The 20,729-nt window shown below is 49.8% G+C and overlaps 1 protein-coding gene across 1 annotated transcript in view; it reads left to right on the top strand.

Moving 5' to 3' along the window:
* Nucleotides 1–20,729, top strand: part of CSMD2 (CUB and Sushi multiple domains 2) — a 245,256-nt gene that overhangs the window by 98,286 nt on the left and 126,241 nt on the right. Inside the window, exons 7-11 of the mRNA XM_051794414.1 lie at nucleotides 1,360–1,472; nucleotides 8,181–8,258; nucleotides 14,280–14,367; nucleotides 15,384–15,508; nucleotides 17,686–17,807. Coding sequence (XP_051650374.1) covers nucleotides 1,360–1,472; nucleotides 8,181–8,258; nucleotides 14,280–14,367; nucleotides 15,384–15,508; nucleotides 17,686–17,807 — 526 coding nt within the window. The remainder of the gene's footprint in view (nucleotides 1–1,359; nucleotides 1,473–8,180; nucleotides 8,259–14,279; nucleotides 14,368–15,383; nucleotides 15,509–17,685; nucleotides 17,808–20,729) is intronic.

A 20,729-nucleotide genomic window follows, 5' to 3' on the forward strand; every position in this document is an offset into this window, starting at 1 on the left:
GGAGTGTAAAGGATGTTTCCAGTCACGCTGCTCACTGGGCAGGACTCAGGCAGTGGATAATCCAGGGTTTAGTCTGTACTGTAGGTGGCAGAGATGCATTAGTTATGCACAGTAATCAGCCCTGCAAGTTCATTAACAGAGTTGCAGTCCCTCTGCCATTAATAAATCCTCTGCCAAGGGACACCCTGGATCCCCCTGTTTGCCAGAGGTCACCTCTGGAAGGGCTGGTTGGGCTCTAAAAATGCCTCCTGGGTGTCAGGTCTGCTGTTAAAAATGTGTGTCACCAGCTCTGAGTGACCCTTGGGGATGATGGAGATTTCCAGGGTCCTTTTGCCTTCATCTAAAAAAAAAAAAAGCATTGGAATGTCAACAGTTTTTAAATAAATGAGAGCTGATTGTTAAAATAATTTGGAATTGCCATGGGCAATGTCCCCTTTATGTGGCTCAGTCCAAGTGCTGTGATTGGAATGTTGTCCCAGACAAAGACAACTCAGCCAGGAATGATGAGCTGGAGCTTACTAAAGCAAAACCAGCATTGTATTTTAAGAGAAAATACAAATATAAAGAGGTCTGAAGGGCTGGGGAGCTTTCCACCTTGTTTGATGGCTCTGATCTCACCCAGGTCGGGGTGGATCATAAATCACTTCTCCTTGCTGGCAATTTAGAGGGAAAAATCAAATGGTTCTTGCACTCCTTCCTGCTCCTCAGTGGAGACAAACAGACTTTTTTGGAGTGGGTTGAGCCAAACAGAAAGGCAGGAGCTGAATGAACTTGGGGGAATCCTTTGGCTGGAAACAGCATCATATTTTAAGAGAAAATACAAATCTAAAGAGGTCTGAAGGGCTGGGGAGTTTCCCACCTTGTTTGCTGGCTGTGCTCTCACCCAGGTCGGGGTGGATCATAAATCACTTCTCTTTGCTGGCAATTTACCCCAATCCAGAAATCTTTTTTACCCCAGTCCCAAAATCTTTTTACATCCCAGTCCTAAAATCTTTTTATCCCAGTCCCCAAATCTTTTTTACCCCAATCCAGAAATCTTTTTTACCCCAGTCCAGAAATCTTTTTTACCCCAGTCCCAAAATCCTCTGGCAATGTAGAGGAAAAAATCAGATGGTTCTTGCACTCCTTCCTGCTCCTCAGTGAGACAAACAGACTTTTTTGGAGTGGGTTGAGCAAGCAGAAAGGCAGGAGCTGAATAAGCTTGGGGGGATCCTGTGGCTGGAAGCCCCTGGGGGGTGGAGGTGCTTTGCTGGGCACCCCTGAGGGTTTCCTGGATCAGTGTGGGAGCAGGAAAACCTGCAAAGGTGAGTGTTGGGGGTGATTCCCACCCACTAATGGGGTTTTTTGCTTCTCTTGCAGGTTCACTGGGATGAATTTACCTGCCCCTGTGATCAGCAGCAAGAACTGGCTGAGGCTCCACTTCACCTCTGATGGCAACCACAGGCAGAAGGGCTTCAGTGCCCAGTACCAAGGTACCCACTCCTGCTGCTCCCACCACCCCCCACGCTGCTTTCCTGGGAATCCACAGCTCCATGAGCCCTCTGTGTCCTGCTGGTGTTCATTTTCCAGCTGGAATCCCGGGAAGTGTGGATTTGATGGAATCCCCCAGTGGTTTGGGTTGGGAGGGAACTTAAAGAGCATTTAATTCCACCCCCTGCCACGGGCAGGGACACATCCCACTGTCCCAGGAGGCTCCAGCCTGGCCTTGGAAAGATTTTGAGACTGGGATGTAAAAAAAGATTTTGGGACTGGGATAAAAAGATTTTAGGATTGGGAGGTAAAAAAGATTTTGGGACTGGGGTAAAAAAACGATTTCAGGACTGGGGTGAAAAAAGATTTTGGGACTGGGATGTAAAAAAGATTTCTGGATTGGGGTAAAAAAAGATTTCTGGATTGGGGTAAAAAAAAGATTTTGGGACTGCAGTAAAAAAAATTTTGGGACTGAGGTAAAAAAAGATTTCAGGACTGGGTTAAAAAAGATCTGTGGATTGGGGTAAAAAAGATTTGTGGATTAGGGTAAAAAAGATTTCTGGACTGGGATCCCAAGGTGCTGTTGAGGGCCAGGAAATGTCCTGGCAGGTGGCTCAAGCACAGGGAAGCTGCTGCCCTGGGGTTGGGGGCAGCCCTGGCCTGGGGCAGCTCCTGGGGGGGACCAGGGGGTCACTAAAATTGGGATTTTGGAAGGAATTCCTTGGAGCTGTTTGCAGCATTCCCTGGGATGGCTCTGGAGGACGTTGTGGCTCTGGGGGCAGGATGAAGGAGAGGGAAAAGGAAGCAGGGAAGGAGCAGGAATGACATCCAGGGGGGTTAGTGCAGCTCAGCACTTTTCCTCCCAGGGAACTGAGGAATTTGAGGGAAAGTGCCACAGCTCAGGAACAGGAGCAGAATGAAAGGGAGAGGATTTTCCTTGGATAACCTGCCCATTTGGGATGTTCCCTGGCTGTTCAGCCTTAGCAATGTTGTTTAGCTTTGCTTTCTGAACCACCATGGTTATTTAACCCTCTTGGCTTTCCTGGAACATATAAATTACTTCAAATTATAAGGAAACCACCCCCCTTTTGTTTTCCCTGTGCAGCTGATGCCTTTTGGTAGGACACCTTCCCTCTGCTGTCAGCAGTGCTGCTTTCTATTAAAACACCTGCCTGAGTCATCCTTTCTCCTTAAATAGAAAAGTAAAGATTAATGTTATAATTTCCCCTGATTAGATAAATGTCAGGGGGTTCTAATCTCACACCCTGGGTTGTCAGACAGAATGAACTGTGCTCTTGTGTGTTGAGTGTTTAAAGGATGAGCTGAATGACTGTTCTTGAGGTGCCATTGAAGCAGGGCCTTGGTCTGCCTGGCAGGGGGGACTTGCCACTCGTTTTTCTCCCCTTGCTGGTTTTTGTGGAGTTTGTCAGGTTCCTCCTGTCTGTTAGGGAAGGTTTCAGTACTTTATTTTCAATAATTTTGTAGAATCAGAGAATCAGCTGGGTTGGAAGGGACCTCTGAGATCATCAATCCAACCCTTGATCCAACCCCGCTGTGTTTCCCAGCCCATGGCACTGATGCCACATCCAGTCTGTCCTTAAACACCTCCAGGGATGGAGAATCCACCCCAGGGATGGAGAATCCACCCCTTCCCTGGGCAGCCCATTCCAATGGCTGAGCACCCTCTCTGTAAAGAAATTCTTCCTAATCTCCAACCTAACCCTCCCCTGGCACAGCTGCAGACCCAGCAGGACCCGGCCCTTGGCCTGGTTGAACCTCATCCCCTTGGAATCAGCCCCTGGATCCAGCCTGGCCAGGTCCCTCTGCAGAGCCCTCCTGCCTTCCAGCTGATCCACACTCCCCCCAGCTTGGTGTTGTCTGCAAATTTGCTGATGATGGACTCAATCCCCTCATCTAAATCATCCATAAAGATATTAAACAGGACTGGGGCCAGCACTGATCCCTGGGGACACCACTGGTGACAGATCCCACCTGGATGCAGCTCCATCCCCACCACTCTCAGCCAGGCCCTCCAGCCAGTCCCTGACCCAGCCCAGAGTGCCCCTGGCCAGGCCTTGGGCTGCAGCTTTCCCAGGAGTGTGCTGTGGGAGACAAACAAGAAGCCAGGCAGCAAAACCTCCCAGACCCGAGGGCAGGATGTTTGCAGGCAGTGGGATCTGTGGCTGGAGAACACGAGGGGCCCAAGCACAACCTCCAACAAAACCCAGTGTGACCCTTTCCTTGGGAGCATCACCTTGCCTGGACCCAAATATCCCAATGGAGAGAAACACCTGCAGAACAGGCCATGTGATGCCATAGAAAGGAGAGCAACTCCACTGCATTTTTCATCAGGAGAGATGAATCAGAGCCCAGGCTGGTCCAGGAGAAGGGAGAGGAAGGGTGAGGGGGAATCTAATTTGTTGTCTGTTTTCCGAGGACGTGTAAATACATCATTTATTAACACCCCGTGTCCTCTGAGACGGGGTCTGGCTTTGCTGATAATCTATAAGAAAACAATTTCCCTTCCAGCTTGTTTAAATTGATCCTCAGTTTTTTGCAGAACACCCTCGTTGCCTGTTCCCTCTCAGCTCCTCCTAATCCGTGGCCTGGTTTGGAAATCACTGTGTGAATGTAAAAGCAAGGTTAGATACAATCAGCCTGGGCAGAGGGTTGTTTTTTTGTTTAATTCAGCACATTTTTCCCTTCCTGGCAGAGTTAAATATTTTCCCCTTTTCCCTTTTGTTGAGGTGAATCTTGTGCTCCTGCAAACACTTTTCCCCCCCAACACCCCGTGAGAGCAAAATGGAAGGGACTGGAGAGAAAGGTTTTTTCCTTCCTCCCTCCCTCCCCTTCTGCCATCTCCCAGAGGTGCCCTGTGCCTGCAGGGGTAAGGACATGAGCTAGAAGTGCCTGTCAGGTGAGGTGGCAGCACAGCCAGGTGTCCCCTGTCCCCCCCTGGCAGCTGGAAGTGCAGGGATGGAGAAGCTGCTGAGTTGGGAATGGTGCTGGGGAGGTGTGGGTGATGCTCTGGCTGCTGCTCTCCCTCCCTGCACGTGTTTTCTTGCAGGAGTTGGACCCCAAAGTACTTTTTAGGTGATTGTTACCAACACAAAATTGCCCATCCCCTTCCCCTCCTGTCCTGCCCCTCCAGGAGATGGGTGGGGTGAGCTCCAGCCCGGGGCAGGGGGCAGATCCCAGCAGAGCTGTCACCTTTACAGGGGCTGGTGGACTCTCTGTCCTACCTGTGCACCACAGAAATGGCTTTTTGAGGCTCTCACAGAACCATGGAATGGTTCAGGTTGGAAGGGACCTCAAAGCTCGTCCCATCCCACCCCCTTCCACACCTCCCACAGGTTGGTGCCAGCCCCACCCAGCTGGGTATGGACCAGTTAGGGATTTATGGGCTTCATTTTTGGCACATCTTCCACTCTTCACCTCGGATCACACCTCTGTGTGATCCCCACAGGGCTTCTGGCTCTCCTTGGACAACCTGTGGAGCCTCCCCTGGGCAATCCCGTGGCAGGGACAGGGAAAATCCTGGTGCTTGTGCAGGTTCTGATTCCTGGAGAGCCATTCCATAGGTTGGCTAAAAGAAGATTCTCCAAACAGTTGATTTGAGGGTGATTTTCTTCACCCCCAATGTAAGGACCCCTGTGAACAAGCTGTCTATTTTTTAGTATCCCAGGTGATGGTAAAACATCCCAGGGGGAGGAGGAGAAACTCAGGCAGACCTGTATTTAACAGCAATCCCCCAGCAAGGAGAACAGAGATTCCTGGAATAGATTTTTTTTGTTGTTGTTATTATTATTTTTTTTTTGCTGAAATGCTGTTTTCCAAAATTAAAAATAAATAAACATGTTCTTAAATTCTCATTTAGAGCAACATGAAACGCTTTAAAAGAAACCCCCCCTGACTGGCTGCTCGCTGGAAAAAGCTTTGTAATGTCATCTCTCAAGTTTGACAAGGATGCTGAGTATTCCATTAGATCTTATTGGATGTGTGTGAGCAGCAAAACCCTGCAGAAAACAGAAGTTTCTGTTCATCCAATTATCCTGACACAGCCCTTTGTAGTACTGCTCCACATTCTGACTTATAAACAAAACAGATTTTCAAATACCAGATTTTTTGAGGACAGAGAGCAGGAGAACTGCTCTTATTTATTTATTTATTTTTTCCCCTAAAGCGAGTGCTGCTGGCTTGTGCCTTGTTTAATCTAAATTTTGAGTCATTTGTGAAGCTTGGCTTTCATCATGCTGCAAACAAAATGAAGGATTAAGGGGAGAGGGTGCAGAGATCTCTCTTGATCAGTTGGATTTGGAAGGGACACAATGCAATTAGGGGAGAATTAGGGTGCTGCAGTCCTGGGCTCTGGATTTGGGATTGTGCTTGGTAATGAGTGTCTGGTGTGTGCTGCTCCTTTTCATTAGTGCTGGAATTTGGGAGCCAGGCTTTGCCTTAGGCCCAGCTTTGGAGGGGGGTGTTTGTCACCTGGCAGGGCAGTTTTGGTTGTCAGGTGTGTCAGAGCCAGGAACTCTCCATGCCATGGAGCCATGGGATGGTGGGAGTTCAGAGTGACCTCAGGGACCACCTTGTTCCACCCCCTTCTGCTGGATTTGGGATGTTCAGCACTGGGGAAATTCTGGAGTTGAGCAGTTGGGGTGTCCTGAGCCTGGAAGGGACCTCAAGGACCATCTTGTTCCAGCCCCTTCTGCTGGATTTGGGATGTTGAGCACTAGGGAAATGCTGGAGTTGGGCAGTTGGGGTGTCTTGACTCTGGAAGGGACCCCAAGGACCATCTTGTTCCACCCCTTTCTCCTGGATTTGGGATGTTCAGCTGAGCAGTTGGGGTGTCCTGAGCCTGGAAGGGACCTCAAGGACCATCTTGTTCCACCCCCTTTTGCTGGATTTGGGATGTTCAGCACTAGGAGTTGGGCAGTTGGGGTGTCCTGACCCTGCCAGGGCTGTGTTACCCCCCCTCAGCCCCAGCCCCAGCCCTGGGGGGGGGCACCAGTGCTTGGCATCTTTGCCTGTCCCCTGAGGCTGCAGGTCCCCTCCATCAGACCCTGTGCTGTGCCAAGGGTGGGTTGGCACAAACATTCCTCTGGACAAAGGGACTTGGCAGTGGGAAGTTGTGGAGGATGTAAAAATGGGGGTTATTTTTGGAAAGCTGCTCCCCCACTGCTCGTGCCCCAAAGCAGTGGATTAGACCCTGTAAAATCACCCCAGCACATCCTACAGCAGCTCAGATTTAGCCTTGGGTGCTCAGACTTGGCTGGGTTTTATTGGCTGGAACTGCAGGGTTGTCCCTGTGCTTGCTTGGAAAGGACTGCACTGTTCTGCAGGATAACCTGGTTGAGGCAGAAATAGGGGGTTTTGCCCCAGAAATGTGAGTTTTGGCAGCCCCCTGTCCTTTCTGTGGCCCCTTGATGGCAGATTTGTTAAAAACCTCGAGGTCAGGCTGCAAACACCCCATGACCTGCAGGACTCTGGGGATCTCTGGGGTATCCTGAGACCTTCTACTCCCCTCCTGCTGCATTTGCAGGTGGATTTAGAGTCAAAAGAAACAAGTGTTAGATTCCCTTTGATAGTGGCCTGCTGTTAATTAGTGTTCTCCTCTTAAATTAAAAATCAGACAACCCCCCCTGCACAGTCTGAACATACCAATGCTGGTAAGAAAGATGTGACTTTTCCTCATGAATATTTTTTTAAGCTGGTGCAGGGGGCTGAGTTTGAAGTTCTCCCTGCTTTATTTAAAGAGAAAGCAAAAAGCTGTGAGCAAATGATGAATGAAAAGCTCCCATCCAGCCTCTCTCTCTCTCTCTCTCAAAGCACTGCCCCAGGTGAGCTTCAAGGAGTGACAATCCACAGCTCCCTGTCTGAAGCTCCCTGTGAACAGATGTTCCAAACAGGCTGGTTTTTAAGCAAAAAAAAAATAATAAAATGGCATGATTAAAAAAAAACCCCTTGTTAGTGACAGGGGTAATTCTTCCTGACAGCTTTGTCTCTGGAATGTGCTAATTTAGGGATGAAAGGATGACAAGAGGAAGATAAAGAGGGGAGAGCAGTTTGAAGTGGGAGATGGGCTGGTTTGCTCCAGGAAAAGGCTCCTGGAAGGGATTTTGGATGTTGTGCTTCCTGCTGGGAGGTTGTTCCCGTTGGACCTTGGGCACAGTCACCATCCAGCTCTTCCTGTGGCTGTTCATGGTGGATTTACCCTTCTCTTTGCCAATAATATGGTTTTTTGGGGTTTTTTTCCTGCTGTTTTACTGCCTTTTTGAGCCTAACACCCCCCCAGGCCATATTTAGAGTTCATGGAAGCAGAGAGTGGCTTTGCTGTGTGATGTATCCATGGAAAACTGGGTGGAACTCACTGAGCATTTCCCTCTCAGGATCCCTGAAGTTTCTCAGGGCTTCCCTTTTGCCTCTCTCCCATCTGTGGTGTGTTAATGGTGTGCTTGCAGAGGGATGGGGGGGTCAGCCCCTGTTTTTATCTTCAAATAAAAGCTCTCCAAGGCCACCAATCCAGCCCTAACACGGTGAATGAAAGGGTCCCTCCTGGTTTGGGGGGTCAGGGTGAGTTGTCTCAGCCAAGGGAAGGATGCAGGGGGTGGGTGATGTACAAGTGTCTCCTCATTTTCTTTTTAACTAATCCCTGCTGCTCAGCTAAACCTTTTCCTTGTCTTTCCTCTGTTTTCCATCTGTCCCTGCAGTCAAAAAGCAAATGGAGCTCAAGTCCAGGGGAGTGAAGCTCATGCCCAGCAAGGACAACAACCAGAAGACATCAGTGTGTAAGTTTTTTGGCTCTTCCTTCTCTGTCTTTTCGTATAAATGATCTCCTTGAACATTTCATTTGACTTCCAGTAATCTCTAAAACTTTGTCGTGGTGCTTCTCCCTCTCTTCCCTCCCCATTACTGCATCACTTCCTCCCAGTGCTCTGCTCACAAGCATTTACTAACTCCTCAGAGTGGCCTGGAGGGGACTGGGGGGTGTGTGTGGAATATTTATATGGAATATATACTGTATTCTGCTGATCAATGACAGCCTTTTAGTGTGGAAAGTGTCCAGCTGGAAAGAACTTGGAAAACTGAGTTAATGTTGCTGTAAAATTAGGAGTAGGGATAAGGAACAGCACCAAGAAGACCTTTCAGCAAGCCTGCAGAGGTGGCAGCAGGCTCTTTCTCTTTCTATTTGAATTTTATTCAGTTGTCCCTGCAGAAAAATCGTGACATTGCTGGGCTTGTACCACTGATTTTTGGGTCTCTGTTTTGGTGGCTGTGTTTAGGGTGGTGTGTCAGTGTGTCCCCCTGGCAGGAGGGGGATCCTTTAGGTCCATCCATCTTTCCATCAGGTTCTTCTCAAAGCAGAAGCAAAACTCAGAGTTTCTTCCCGTGTGTGACTCTGGACGGACCTTCGGGCTCCTGAGGGGACCCTGAGGTGGAACAGGAGGGATCTGAATTAATTAATAAAGTTAATATTTTATATGAATTCGAATGGGAGCAGAGTGGAACATGTTTTTCCCTCAGTTTTTAGGGGAGAGGGTGGAGTTGCTCGTGTTGTTGCACAGTCCATGGCATTTCACTGGGTTGGATTTTGGACACAAAAACCTGAGTTAAGAAACTACGAGCTGGGTTTGGAACGTGCTTTGCTGTCTGTCTGCAGTGAGAGTGGCTCACCTGAGAGTGCTTTTAGTCTCTGGTTTTTCCAGGAGCAAGGCCCAACAAGGCAAATAATAACAGGAGGCTGTGAATTGCCCAAAATCTCCAGAGCAGAAAATGTTGGGGGCTGTTTAGAGGGAGTGGATTCGATTTTTAAAGAAAAACTCAGTGTGCAAGATGTTCCTGGCTGGGTGATTTATGCTTTGCCAAGAAGAGTTTAATTGTAATGAACATTCCAGTTCACTTAAACTGAGTATGATATTCAGTTGGAAAACACCACTGGCTCTGTGTGGAGACAGAGGGATGTGTTTGGAGTGGGGGGTCTGATGTCTTGGACGTGGGGAATGTGGGGAAGGGGATGACAAATGTCAGCCTGGCTTCGAGTCTTTAGTTGATAGAATTACTCTGGTGTTAAGAATATGTAGGATTCCCATTTCTCTTTCCCAGGAATGCTCAGCTGCTTCCCTGGAGCAGTTTTTACCCGTTTCTAACTCGCTGTGTGGGCTCTGGGAATGGTGCTGAGGTGGAGCAAGAGACAGCAGTGAACCCTCTGTCCCAGTCCTGCCTCTGCCCAGCTCACTCTCACCTGCCAGAGCAGCTCCAGAGCTGCCAGCTCAGCATCCTGTGAGTGCTGATCCCATCCTGGGGATCAACCCCAGAGCTGGGAGGCACCTCAGCATCCTGTCAGTGCTGATCCCATCCTGGAGATCAACCCCAGAGCTGCCAGCTCAGCATCCTGTGCAGAGCTGATCCCATCCTGGGGGGATCAACCCCAGAGCAGCTCCAGAACTGCCAGCTCAGCATCCTGTGAATGCTGATCCCATCCTGGGGGGATCAACCCCAGCTCAGCATCCTGTGAGTGCTGATCCCATCCTGGGGATCAACCCCAGCTCAGCATCCTGTGAGTGCTGATCCCATCCTGGGGGGATCAACCCCAGCTCAGCATCCTGTGAGTGCTGATCCCATCCTGGGGATCAACCCCAGAGCAGGGAGGCACCTCAGCCCCAGAGCTGCCAAGCTGTCCTGGTGTAGATGGTGCCAGTGGCCCAGACTCTGCCCATCCCCACCCCCCTGGTGCCTCCAGCCCCCTCCCTGTGCCCCTGGATTGCCAGCCCTGATTAACCTCTATCTCCCACAGCCTCCTGCTCTCCCCTGCTCCCACAGGGGATGTTCCAGCTGCAGGAGTGCTGATTCCAGGGAAGATGCCGCCAGGAAATGGTGCTTTTTTCTCTCAGCAGAAGGAGCCCAGAGTGTTATCTGCTTCTTTCCCCTGCTGGCTCTGATTTGCATGGTTGGCTGTGCCACTTCCACGAGGCTGCCTCCCAGAGAACTGTGCAGGTGGGACGGGCTGATAAAGGTCACTGAGGGTTGCTGGAGTTGCTCTGGCTCAAATACAAGAAATTTAGGAATGCCTGTGTCTCTTGGTGACAGCTCTGCCAGGGAATCACAGAGTCATTAAGGCTGGAAAAGAAAAGATCTCTGGGATCTCATCAAGTCCAACCTCCAAGTCTGGGCTTTACTCTCAGTTATTCCCTTTGCATATGCCCCAAAATCCTGCCTGGCAGAGCCTCTTCTTAAAACCCTGCAGGTCTCACAGAGGGTTTGGGTTTGGCTGGGTGGACACTGGGGTTGGGGTCACCTGGCCAGGGTAAACCCTTGTGTTTTGTGGGTCTGAATGGAGGCAAAACTCAGTCACATCACAAGTGCTGGTGCTGTTTGAGGGGTAAAAACCCCACATAAAACTCTGGAATTTTGGGGGGAGGCACTTCCTGTGTTCAGCTGTAGTCAAATGTGTTTATTTGGGATTGTGATCAAGTGCCTTGTGCTGTTCACCACCCCTGAAATTATTTGGACATCTCCCTTTAACCACTTTTATAGAGGCAAAATAACACAGCTCTGGAGGCTGAGAGAGAAGAAATAGTTTTCAGTTTTAGGTCGTGTTTTGGAGGTTGTTTCTGTTCCTGTTTCTGTTCCTGCACACGGGGTGTAAATGGGGACACTCCAGTGGGAAAAACGTGGCATTTGTTCTTAAAAAACAGCACCAAAGTTGCTTTGGTGACCTTTGAGGTGCTTTTGTGACCTCTGAGGGAGGCCCCCCCTGAACAGGCACTGCTGGGGGGGACTGGGAGGGCTGGGATGGAGGAGTGAAAGTTCTGTGCACCTTCAGATCGGTCAAAATCCGTTTTAAATGTGCATTTGGGAGGGGTTGGAGCAGTTTTAGGTCTCAGCCAAGTGTGTGAAGTTCTGGGTCGTTGCAGCAAGGCTGCTTTGGCATCAGGTGGCGGGGGGTAGTTCATGTTTTATATTCCTAAATTCAGTAAAAACTTGTCCCTTAGGGGTGTTTCAGTGAACTTGGTTAACCTGGGGAGATATCAGAGAACCAAGGAAGGTTCTGAGTTCCTTTAAAACAGATTTTTAAGAGTAAATTCCTGTGGCAAAAGAAAAGAACAATCAGGAACTGGCTGTCGTCGAATTCACGGTGGGAAAAGCTGCTGGAAAAAAATCAGGAGGAGAACCAAGGGGTGGAAAACGAGTTCCATGGTTTGGGGGAGAGAAAATCCTGGAGTTTATTATGTAGAAATGGAACAGTTCATCCCAGCTGGTGAGAGCCATTGTTTTTCCAGTGACCTTGAAGGATTCCTGTGCTGGGAACAGCCCAGCAGGGATCAGTCAGAGCTCGAGGAAGGTGAACACAGGGCTGACAGTTCTCAGCATGACAAATCTGCTTCCTAACCCCTGAGTTAGTTGTGTGGCTGAAACAAAAGGGAGAGAACAAAAGTTTCCTCTGAGTGACCATCTAATCCATCTTCTTTCCTTTCTCTTTCCTTCACACTAGCAAGGAGAATCCCATGATATGGAGATATCTTTCCTTTCCCCCTTGCTCAGCTTTTATCTTATCTGTTCTCTGCTTTATCTACAAGTGTTCTGGAGGTGTTAATAAATCTCCAGCTAACAAGAGATTAACTGGTTTTAGCCTTCAGAAGTGTGACTGGCAGCTGACAACCTGTTTTTGCTGGTCATCTGCAGCTCTGGGTCCTCCCAGGGCTCTGAGTGAGAGGTTATCAAATATGGGAATTAATAACTGGCTGTGAGAGTGCAGAGTAACCCACCCAGTGGGGTGGGAGGGGTTGTCTGGGGGGGTTTGTTGACCACAGGAGGAAGGATTTGCTGTGGGCAGGGGGTTTGTTGTGCCAGGAGAGCACCCAGAGCTCACTGCAGGGTGTTTGTGTGTGTTCCAGGGGGGGATTCTTCGGGAGGGTTTTTCACTCTGGGCAAGGTACAGGAGGAAGATGAGAAGTCTCAGCACTTCCACGTGGCCTTGTGGTGTCCAGCCTTAGCCTGGAGGGTTGGTTTGGCTGGGTTTGTGCCCAGGGGTCACATTGGGGGGTGTGGGTGTGGGCAGAGACTGAAGACACCCCGTGGAAGTCGGTGCCACCCGAGGACTTTGCTGAGCTGACCTTTCGTTTTCAGGAGCTGCTGAAAATGTGGGTGTTTGAAGGCAGAGGCTGCTGCTTTCCTTCAGCCTTTGGGGGCCATTCAGAGGTGGCAGCAGTCAGAGGGTTGTGCTGGTTTCATGCTCCCCCCTCCCCACCTGACTGAGCTTAACATGAGGTCATGAACATGCAGAGGAGGGAAAACAGTCTCTGAGGAGCCTGGTTTCCATGAATCCACGTTTCTGCTCCCTTTGTGCCCTCAAACACCCAGAGGAGAGCACAGAGCACCAAGGTGGGGACACCAGGGTGGGAACACCAGAGTGGGAACACAAGGGACAGCTCCATCCCTGCTCCAGCACAGGGTGGGAAGGGAGGGCAGGAGCTAAAGAAGGCCCTTTGAGAACTAAAGGGCACAACATGAGATGTCAGTGCTGAGGAGGAGGCCAGGGGCTGGGATGGTTTTGGCCCAGCAGCAGCAGTTGGGTGCAGACAGAAGCCCTGTCCCAGCGCTCCTCCCCTCCTTGCAGGAACACTTCCATCTCCCAGCTGCAGTCCCTGGCTACTCCAGGTGTAATTACCCACTGGATAATTACATATCTGATGGTCTTGGCTTTCTGTGTGTCCCCCCTGTGCAGTCTGTGCAGACACCCCTCGTGCTTTCTCTCTCTCTCTCTCTCCCCCCTCCTCTGTCCCTGTTCTCCATCTCCTGCCAGGCTCCAGCTCTGGAGCCCACGTGTGTGTCGTGAGGAACGTGCTTTTGTCACTGCTCCATCACCCATCTGGCCCTGGCCTTGGGGGCACTGTGCTGATGCAGCCTGTTGGGAATCAGGATTGGGCTTCCCCCTCGAATCCAGGGATAGGCAGAGGCAGGATGGAAATCGGGGTGTTAGAGATTCACACCAAGGAGTGGTGTGCTTTCCTCGGGTCCTCCCCTTGGTGCCATCAAACTCTGCAGCTTCTGTGGCAAAATGCCCTCTTTGTCCCTTTGGGAGCTGCTGGAATTCCAGGTGGAACTGAGGGTTTTGCCCCCACCCCGAACGCTCGGTCGCGCCTGGGACAGGGCTGGGAACGGGGAGGTGGAGAGTGGAGCTGGAAGGTCTCTCACCCCATGATTTCCATGGTTTCATGGAAACTCCATGGCTCTCGTGGTCCTTGGCAGTTACTCTGAGGTCGCTCCATAAGGTTTTCCACGCTCAGACTTAAGTGACTCGCTCTGAACCCCTCGACTGGCATCTCCCCCCCTCCTTTCTGCCTTTTGTTCCGTGCCCGGGTTTTTTTCCCCCCTGGTATCACACACCTGCCTTCCCATGGAGCTGTTTCCTTCCCCTGGCACCGCTGGCTCGGGTGTAGGATGTCACCTGGATGGGTCACAGGTGGCTCTTTTAAATGGGCTGGTTAATTGGGGGTAATTTCGCAGAATATGGGGGAAAAAAAACCCAAACCAACTCTTTTCAGAGGTACTTCTGTAATGGAAAAGAGGGAAAACCGTGTCCCTAGCTGTGGTTTCCTAGAAAACACTTTGCTGTACGAGCTGAGCTGAAATGATTCCAGGGTGTTTGTTTCCAAAGCTGTTTTTTTTTTCCCTCACAAAATGGAACACGTTCAGGTTTTTCGAGCTGCCGGTTGCCATTTTTTCTCTCCACATCCACCAAAGACAGTTGATGAAAGAATGTTTCTTTTGCTATTCTGTCTCTGTATGTGCTGTTTTTTGCTTTGTAGTAACTCAGGTTGGTGTGTCCCAGGGACATAATATGTGTCCAGACCCTGGGATTCCAGAGAGAGGCAAAAGAATAGGCAACGATTTTAGGTAAGAACCTTTTCCCTCTGTGGTTTTTTTTTTGCATGCTGACAAAGCTCCTGTTCTGTGCCATGTTTGTGCTCCTTGGCATTCTGGAGTCTGTTTTCTGAGACCATCTGCCCACCTCTAATGTGTCCTCTCTGAAAATCCCTGCCCACGTTAGGGAGGAGGAGAATAAATGTGAATAAATGTGTGTCCCACCTGAGCATCCGGGGTGATCCCTCTGAGTATTTATCCTCTGACAACCCAGGTGTTTAGCCAGCTTGTACAATCCATGTGTGTTGTCATTCCCCCTCTGGTTAAGTGCAGGAAAACTCTCTTGAACAGCCAAAAAAAAAATCACTTTTTAAGCCCTGCCCCGAGAGAGTTTGAGGTGACTGATACAGTTCCTTGTCAGTGAGTGGCTGTGGGGCGAGTTAATTGGGTTTTTTTTATAAAGTTTCAAACAATGCTGTTATTCCCTTCCAGTTGCAAATGTTCCTTTCCAGTGGGTAGGAGTGACCCAGCCTGTGGTCAGCAATGGGGGATGGATATTTCAGCTTATTTTGCTGCTGGTGGCTCTTTTGGTCACAAAAAGTGCCATTTGGTTGAACTCGAGTTCTACCAAATTCTCCTGAAATCCAGCAAGTTGGTGAGGGTGGAGAAAAGGGAATTCCCAGCAGTCCCTAAATGCCCCAGGATAAAGTCTCCCAGCTGGATTGTGTCTCCTGGGGGAATAAGGAGGGAATAAGGGTGAAAAAGGCAGTGAAGGGGCTGGACCCAAACCCACAGAACCAAGAACGAACCTCTCAGCAGCAGATAAAGGACATTTTTTTCCCACTTTTTCACATGAGGATGCTGAGCATGTCACCTCCTGGGGCTGTGTGTGTGCTGCCACACGGGATGGCGTTCCCAGGAAGGCTGGGATGTGCTGCTGGAGCTCAGCCCCCGGGGCTGTTCCTGCAGAATTCCCAGGAACGGGGTGGGGCAGAGGGGGCAGAGCTGGGCCAGGAGCTCTGGGAATTCATGTCCTGCTCCCCTGCCAGGTTGGGCTCCAGCATCCAGTTCTCCTGCAACGAGGGCTACGACCTGCAGGGCTCCAGGAGCATCACCTGCAAGAGGGTGAGCGACCTCATCGTGGCCTGGAGCGACCACAGGCCCGTCTGCAGAGGTGAGGAGGCACAAAACTTCCCTGGATTACTGGGATGGGTGGGAAAACCCCTCCCCTCAGGGTCCCCTGGGTGCATCAGCCCAGGTTTGGAGTCCCTGGGTAAGGTTGGGGAAGCCCTGGATGGTTTGGGTTGGGAGGGACCTCAAAGGCCACCTCGTTCCAAGGGCAGGGACACCTCCCACTAGCCCAGGTTGTCCAACCTGCCCTTGGAGCCTTCCAGGGATGGAGCAGCCACAGCTTCTCTGGGCAACCCATGCCAGGGCCTCCCCACCCTCCCTTTCCCATTATCCAAGGGTCATCTCTCTATTCCAGGTATTGCCTTTTAGGGGACAAGGAGGAGAGGGGAGAAAGGGTGAAAGCCTGGAATAAAATCTGGAAAAGCAGAGATGGAGGGAGATTTTTTTTTTTTTGAACTGGAACTTGCTGCTCTTGGGCATCCACATGGGATTTTTGGGCTGTGGTTCCTCAGTAGCATCATCCCAATGGTCCTGTGCCATGAGCCATCCCCCAGGGGAGTTTTCTTTCAGTGGAGGAGTTTTCTTTCAATGGAAAACACACTGATGCCCATTTTGCCCTTGGCCATTTTGTTTTCATTCCTTCTCCAAAGGAGTTCCATGCATAATGTGATATTTGTAATGCTAATAATGAACAACTTGTAATATTTTTAATGAAATCCCTTTAAAGCTCTTAAAGTCATAAATAGGTATTTTTTTTCAGTTCTTTTTTTTTTTTTTCTTTAATTTCATCTGCAGATTTTTTTCAAGGCTTTGGAATCCCATCTAATTCTTGAAACAAGCCTGGAATAAATTGAATCAGTGTAAGAGGATATTTGGCATAAATATATGACACTATAAAGGAAATTTATGGTGTCCTCTTGCAAGAGATAAGAAAGGATTTGCCTCTGTTATTGTGTCTCTTTGAATCAACTTAATTTTTTTAACTGCTAATTTTGTGTTGTGCTTTTTTTCCTGTTTGAAAAGTTTTCCATTTGCTCTTTATTTCAGTTCCATTTTCCCTTTGGGTTTCTCTCCAGTTGGGAAATCCCAGTGAACAGGTTTTAACCCCCCTGGGCTGGGAGAATTTCTGATCCCCAGGGATCAAACTTTGGGCCACTGATGGGAGACTTTTTTCAGCTCCCCCATCTACAGCAGGTTCCCTCTGGGTCCTGGGAACACCACTTAAAAAATGGGAATAATGGGATTTACCTTTTTTTTTTGTTGAGATCAGCTGGGACAGCTCCAGGGTTAGGCAGGAGGGATGTGATTTAGCACCATGGAGAGATGCCCTCAGCTCCTTCCCAACCTGCTCTTGCTTTTCCACATGTTCCCCTGTGTCCCAGCCTGGCCAGGAGATGGTTTTCCGTGTTTTCCTGCAATTTGGAGTGGTGGGAGGAAAAAAAAGCCTTGCAGATGCCACGTATGCAAATACTTCTCCTTTGAGATTTGAAATAAATTTGAATTTTGAGGCTCCGTCCCGAGAGCAGAGGCAGCTCCAGAGCCAGGATGCTGCTCTCCCCATTTCCTGGTGAAATATTCCAGCTAAATATTGCATCAAAGGGATACCACAGGCCAAAATTTCCCTGTTTAAGCACTTTCCAGCTCCTCCTTTACCTGAGATGTTTTTAAGATGCAAAGCTGAGTTGCCATCTCAGTTCTGAGCCCACGGTCGTGTCTGAACGAAACCAGCCTGATAAATACTTAATAATTACATCATAAATTCTTGCCATGCAGTATTTTTTGCTTTTTCTTTTTTTTTGATCTGCAAGAAGAAAGGAAAGATGGCTTTTTTTTTTTTTTGAGGGGGGGGACATGAAAAAGGAGCTGCATCTCAGCCAGAATCTTCCCCGTGGTCGGTTGCAAAACGATTTTCGCGAGGGCTTTAGAAAGAAAAAAAAGAAAGATGAATAAAATAAGAATGATGAATCAAATGGTCTCCAATAAAGTTGGAGAGTGTGAATAAAGTCAGTCTTTATTCATGGTCTCCAGCAAGGTTGGAGAGTGGGCTGTTGTTGGTTGGTTGAAGAGCCCCACAGACAAACCCTCCGACAGACAAATCCTCCATCTCTGCTGCACGAGGGGGGAAAAAAGGGGAGTTTTGCCAACAGGGGGTGGTGATTTTGGGGGTTTTGGCTGCCAGCCCAGAGCGCAGAGGTCTCACTGTGCTGTCTGTGTCCCCAGCCAGGATGTGTGACACGTACCTGAGGGGGCCCAGCGGGGTCATCACGTCCCCCAACTACCCGGTGCAGTACGACAACAACGCCTACTGCGTGTGGGTCATCACCGCCCTCAACCCCGCCAAGGTGGGTCCTGGGGGGCCTCCTGGGGTGCCCTAGCCAGGGGCAAAAAGGCTCTGCTGCAGGCCCTGGACCAGCAGCATCTCAGCCCCCAAAGGGCAGAGGGTGGGGTGAGGAGGGGGAGCTGTGGGTTCGTCTCCCACTGTTCGTGCAGTGTTGTTAATTTATGAGCAAGTCCTCTCTGGGGGTGATTCCAGGCTGGAGAGAGCAAGGTCTGACTGCCTTGGCCTGGGAAGGATCAATTCCTTCCCATTTTCCAATGGAATTGCAGTTGAGGGCAGTGTTGGTGGCTCAGCTCTTTCCAGCCCTTCAGTCTCAGCCCGTGTCCCTCCTCCAGATCTGGGTGGGAGCACAAGAACGAAAATGACTTTGCTGTGTGGCTCAAAACACACTTCCCGAGGTGTTATTCCCTGTTATTCCCTGTATTTGCTCTCAGGAGGTGACAGGTCTCATTCCTCTCAGTCCCTGGGTTCCCACCAGCACCACCCTTGTTGGCTCCAGAGGGAATCCTGCAGCCCAGGGCTCTGAGCATCCCAAAGGAGGGAATCCTGCAGCCCAGGGCTCTGAGCATCCCAAAGGAGGGAATCCTGCAGCCCAGGGCTCTGAGCATCCCAAAGGAGGGAATCCTGCAGCCCAGGGCTCTGAGCATCCCTGGTTATTCCCAAAGGAGGGAATCCTGCAGCCCAGGGCTCTGAGCTCCCAGGGTTATTCCCAAAGGAAGGAATCCTGCAGCCCAGGGCTCTGAGCATCCCTGGTTATTCCCAAAGGAGGGAATCCTGCAGCCCAGGGCTCTGAGCATCCCAAAGGAGGGAATCCTGCAGCCCAGAGCTCTGAGCTCCCGGGGTTATTCCCTCAGGGATGCCTTGGACCTGCTGCTGAGCCAAGCAGGGCATTTCCCAGACATTTTGCCACCCCAGGACCTTGTCTTTTTTCCTGGGAATTGTTGGGAATTGCTGGCAGTGCCCTGCTGTCACCTCCCCCCGAGCTCGTGGCTGAAGAACCTGTTGAGTTCCCTCTCAGCTCAAGCCTTTAACAAGCCCAGATCCCTGGTGGATCCTGGTTTTTGTGAGGAACAACCCCCCCTTCCAGCTGCCAGGGAGGTTGGAGCCCAGGCTGGCATTACCCAGCCGTGGTTTGGCTGCCCAGGAGTGCAGGAATGACCCGGATTCTGGGAAAGGGGAGCTTGGAATCAGGATGTTCTTCAGTGCTGGCTCATTAGCAGTGATTTGGTGGTTAATGAGCCCCGGGGGGGGGATGTGCAGTGGAGGACAGGCCACAGCAGCTCTTCCTGCTCAGGTGTCAGCTGTGCTTCCACCCCATGGCTCCTGGGTATCCATTCCCAGGTTATGGAATACCCACCAGCTTGGGCTGGGGAATGTGTGTTTTACTTTATATGTCATTTTTTCTGTGTGTTTGACTTCAAAAATCAGCAACATCCAGTTCTTGTGTGCATAAACCAGACCTCTGGGTTTGGGAAGAAGTCGTGGGGAGCTGGATGTGGATGTGGGATACACTTCCAGCTGGGATTCCTGTCACAGACTATGAAGGAGGAGGTGGAAATCATCATCAAAATCCACCCATGGGCCATGTCCAGTGTTTCACTGACCCTTCAGTGGGTTGTTTTGTGTTGAATATTCAAGTCTAACCCTCAGCTCTGTTCCTTTGCTGTTGTGCCAGTCTTGGGCCCAAAGTTTTCCAGCTTTTCCATCAGCACTGTGGTGGGATGAGCTTCTCCTCTAAGCTTCCTGGGCTTAGATTGTCTCCTTTCTCAATGGAATTTCTCCTCAGGGAAAGCTCCCCTTCCCACATTTGGTTTCTTCTTCAGCTTTTAACCCTGGGTAATAATGAACTGTTAATTAGGAAACAGAATCTGCAGGTCCTGATCCTTTCACAGAGGGGGAGGAAATTGGGAAAATCCATTCATTTTGGTACTTCTCCACCCAGAGCAGAGATTTAACAGCAGCAGGACTGCAGTTTGTGCTCCCTGGGCTGCACATCATAGATTTTAACAGTGAAATATGGCTGGATTGGTTAAACCAACAGCTTTTATGAGCTGTGTGAAGAGACTCCCTTTTCTGCAAAGTGATAACTAGTTAATTAATAATAGCAGTTTTAGAAAGGTTTATAAATTTATAAGTTTATAAAATTTTCTGGTGGTTTTTTTTTTTTTTTTTTCATCCTGGAAGTGGAATTTGCAGGTGGGGAAAAACCTCTCTGTGCCTCTGCAGCAGGGAGGGGTGAGAAGGAAGGGGTTTGGGAAGGCCAAAAGGATAATTCCAGTGTGGATCCCCCATTTCCCAGTGTGGATAAGGGAGGGATTGGGGCTGAATTCACTGAAATGCCTGTAAAATACTTGGAATATGAGAAGCCTCGTGTGGCTGAGCAGGATCCTGCTGAATTCAGTGTAATCCTTTTATTGACTCCAGTGGTCCTTGGATCAGGTCCTGTTACAAGGAGCTTTTAACCTGAGCCTGGAAAACCAGGGGAGCTGAATTTGGAGCTCATTTGCAAGTCCTCTGGTCTATATTTGGAAAAGAACCCTCAGCCAGATTCCCTGAGCCCCATAATCCCCTCCAAGTTTTGCTCAGAATCCTCCCCCAGCAGCTCTGAGGGCAGAGAGCTCCTCACTGACAACCTGCAATTATTCCCCAGCCAGAGGGTGACATCAAACCCATTTTGGGGGATGTTTTCAGGCTATTGGGATTTTTTTTTTGCTGGTCCTTGGTGCCATGGGAATGAATTTCCACCACAGTGGGAAAAATAAATCACCAGGGAGCTGAGAAATGAATATGATAATTGGGGGATTTGCATAAAAACGATTTCTGGACCTTTTTTTTTTTGCCATAATGGATGTTCCTGGTTGATGTTTCTCCCGGGGTTGTTCTCACCTGGGCTCTCATGAACCAAATAAATGAAGCTCTGTCCAAG

The sequence above is a fragment of the Manacus candei genome, unplaced genomic scaffold, assembly GCF_025592945.1.
Source record: "Manacus candei isolate 608988 ecotype Guabito, Panama unplaced genomic scaffold, ASM2559294v1 h1tg000038l, whole genome shotgun sequence".
Lineage (NCBI taxonomy): Eukaryota > Metazoa > Chordata > Aves > Passeriformes > Pipridae > Manacus > Manacus candei.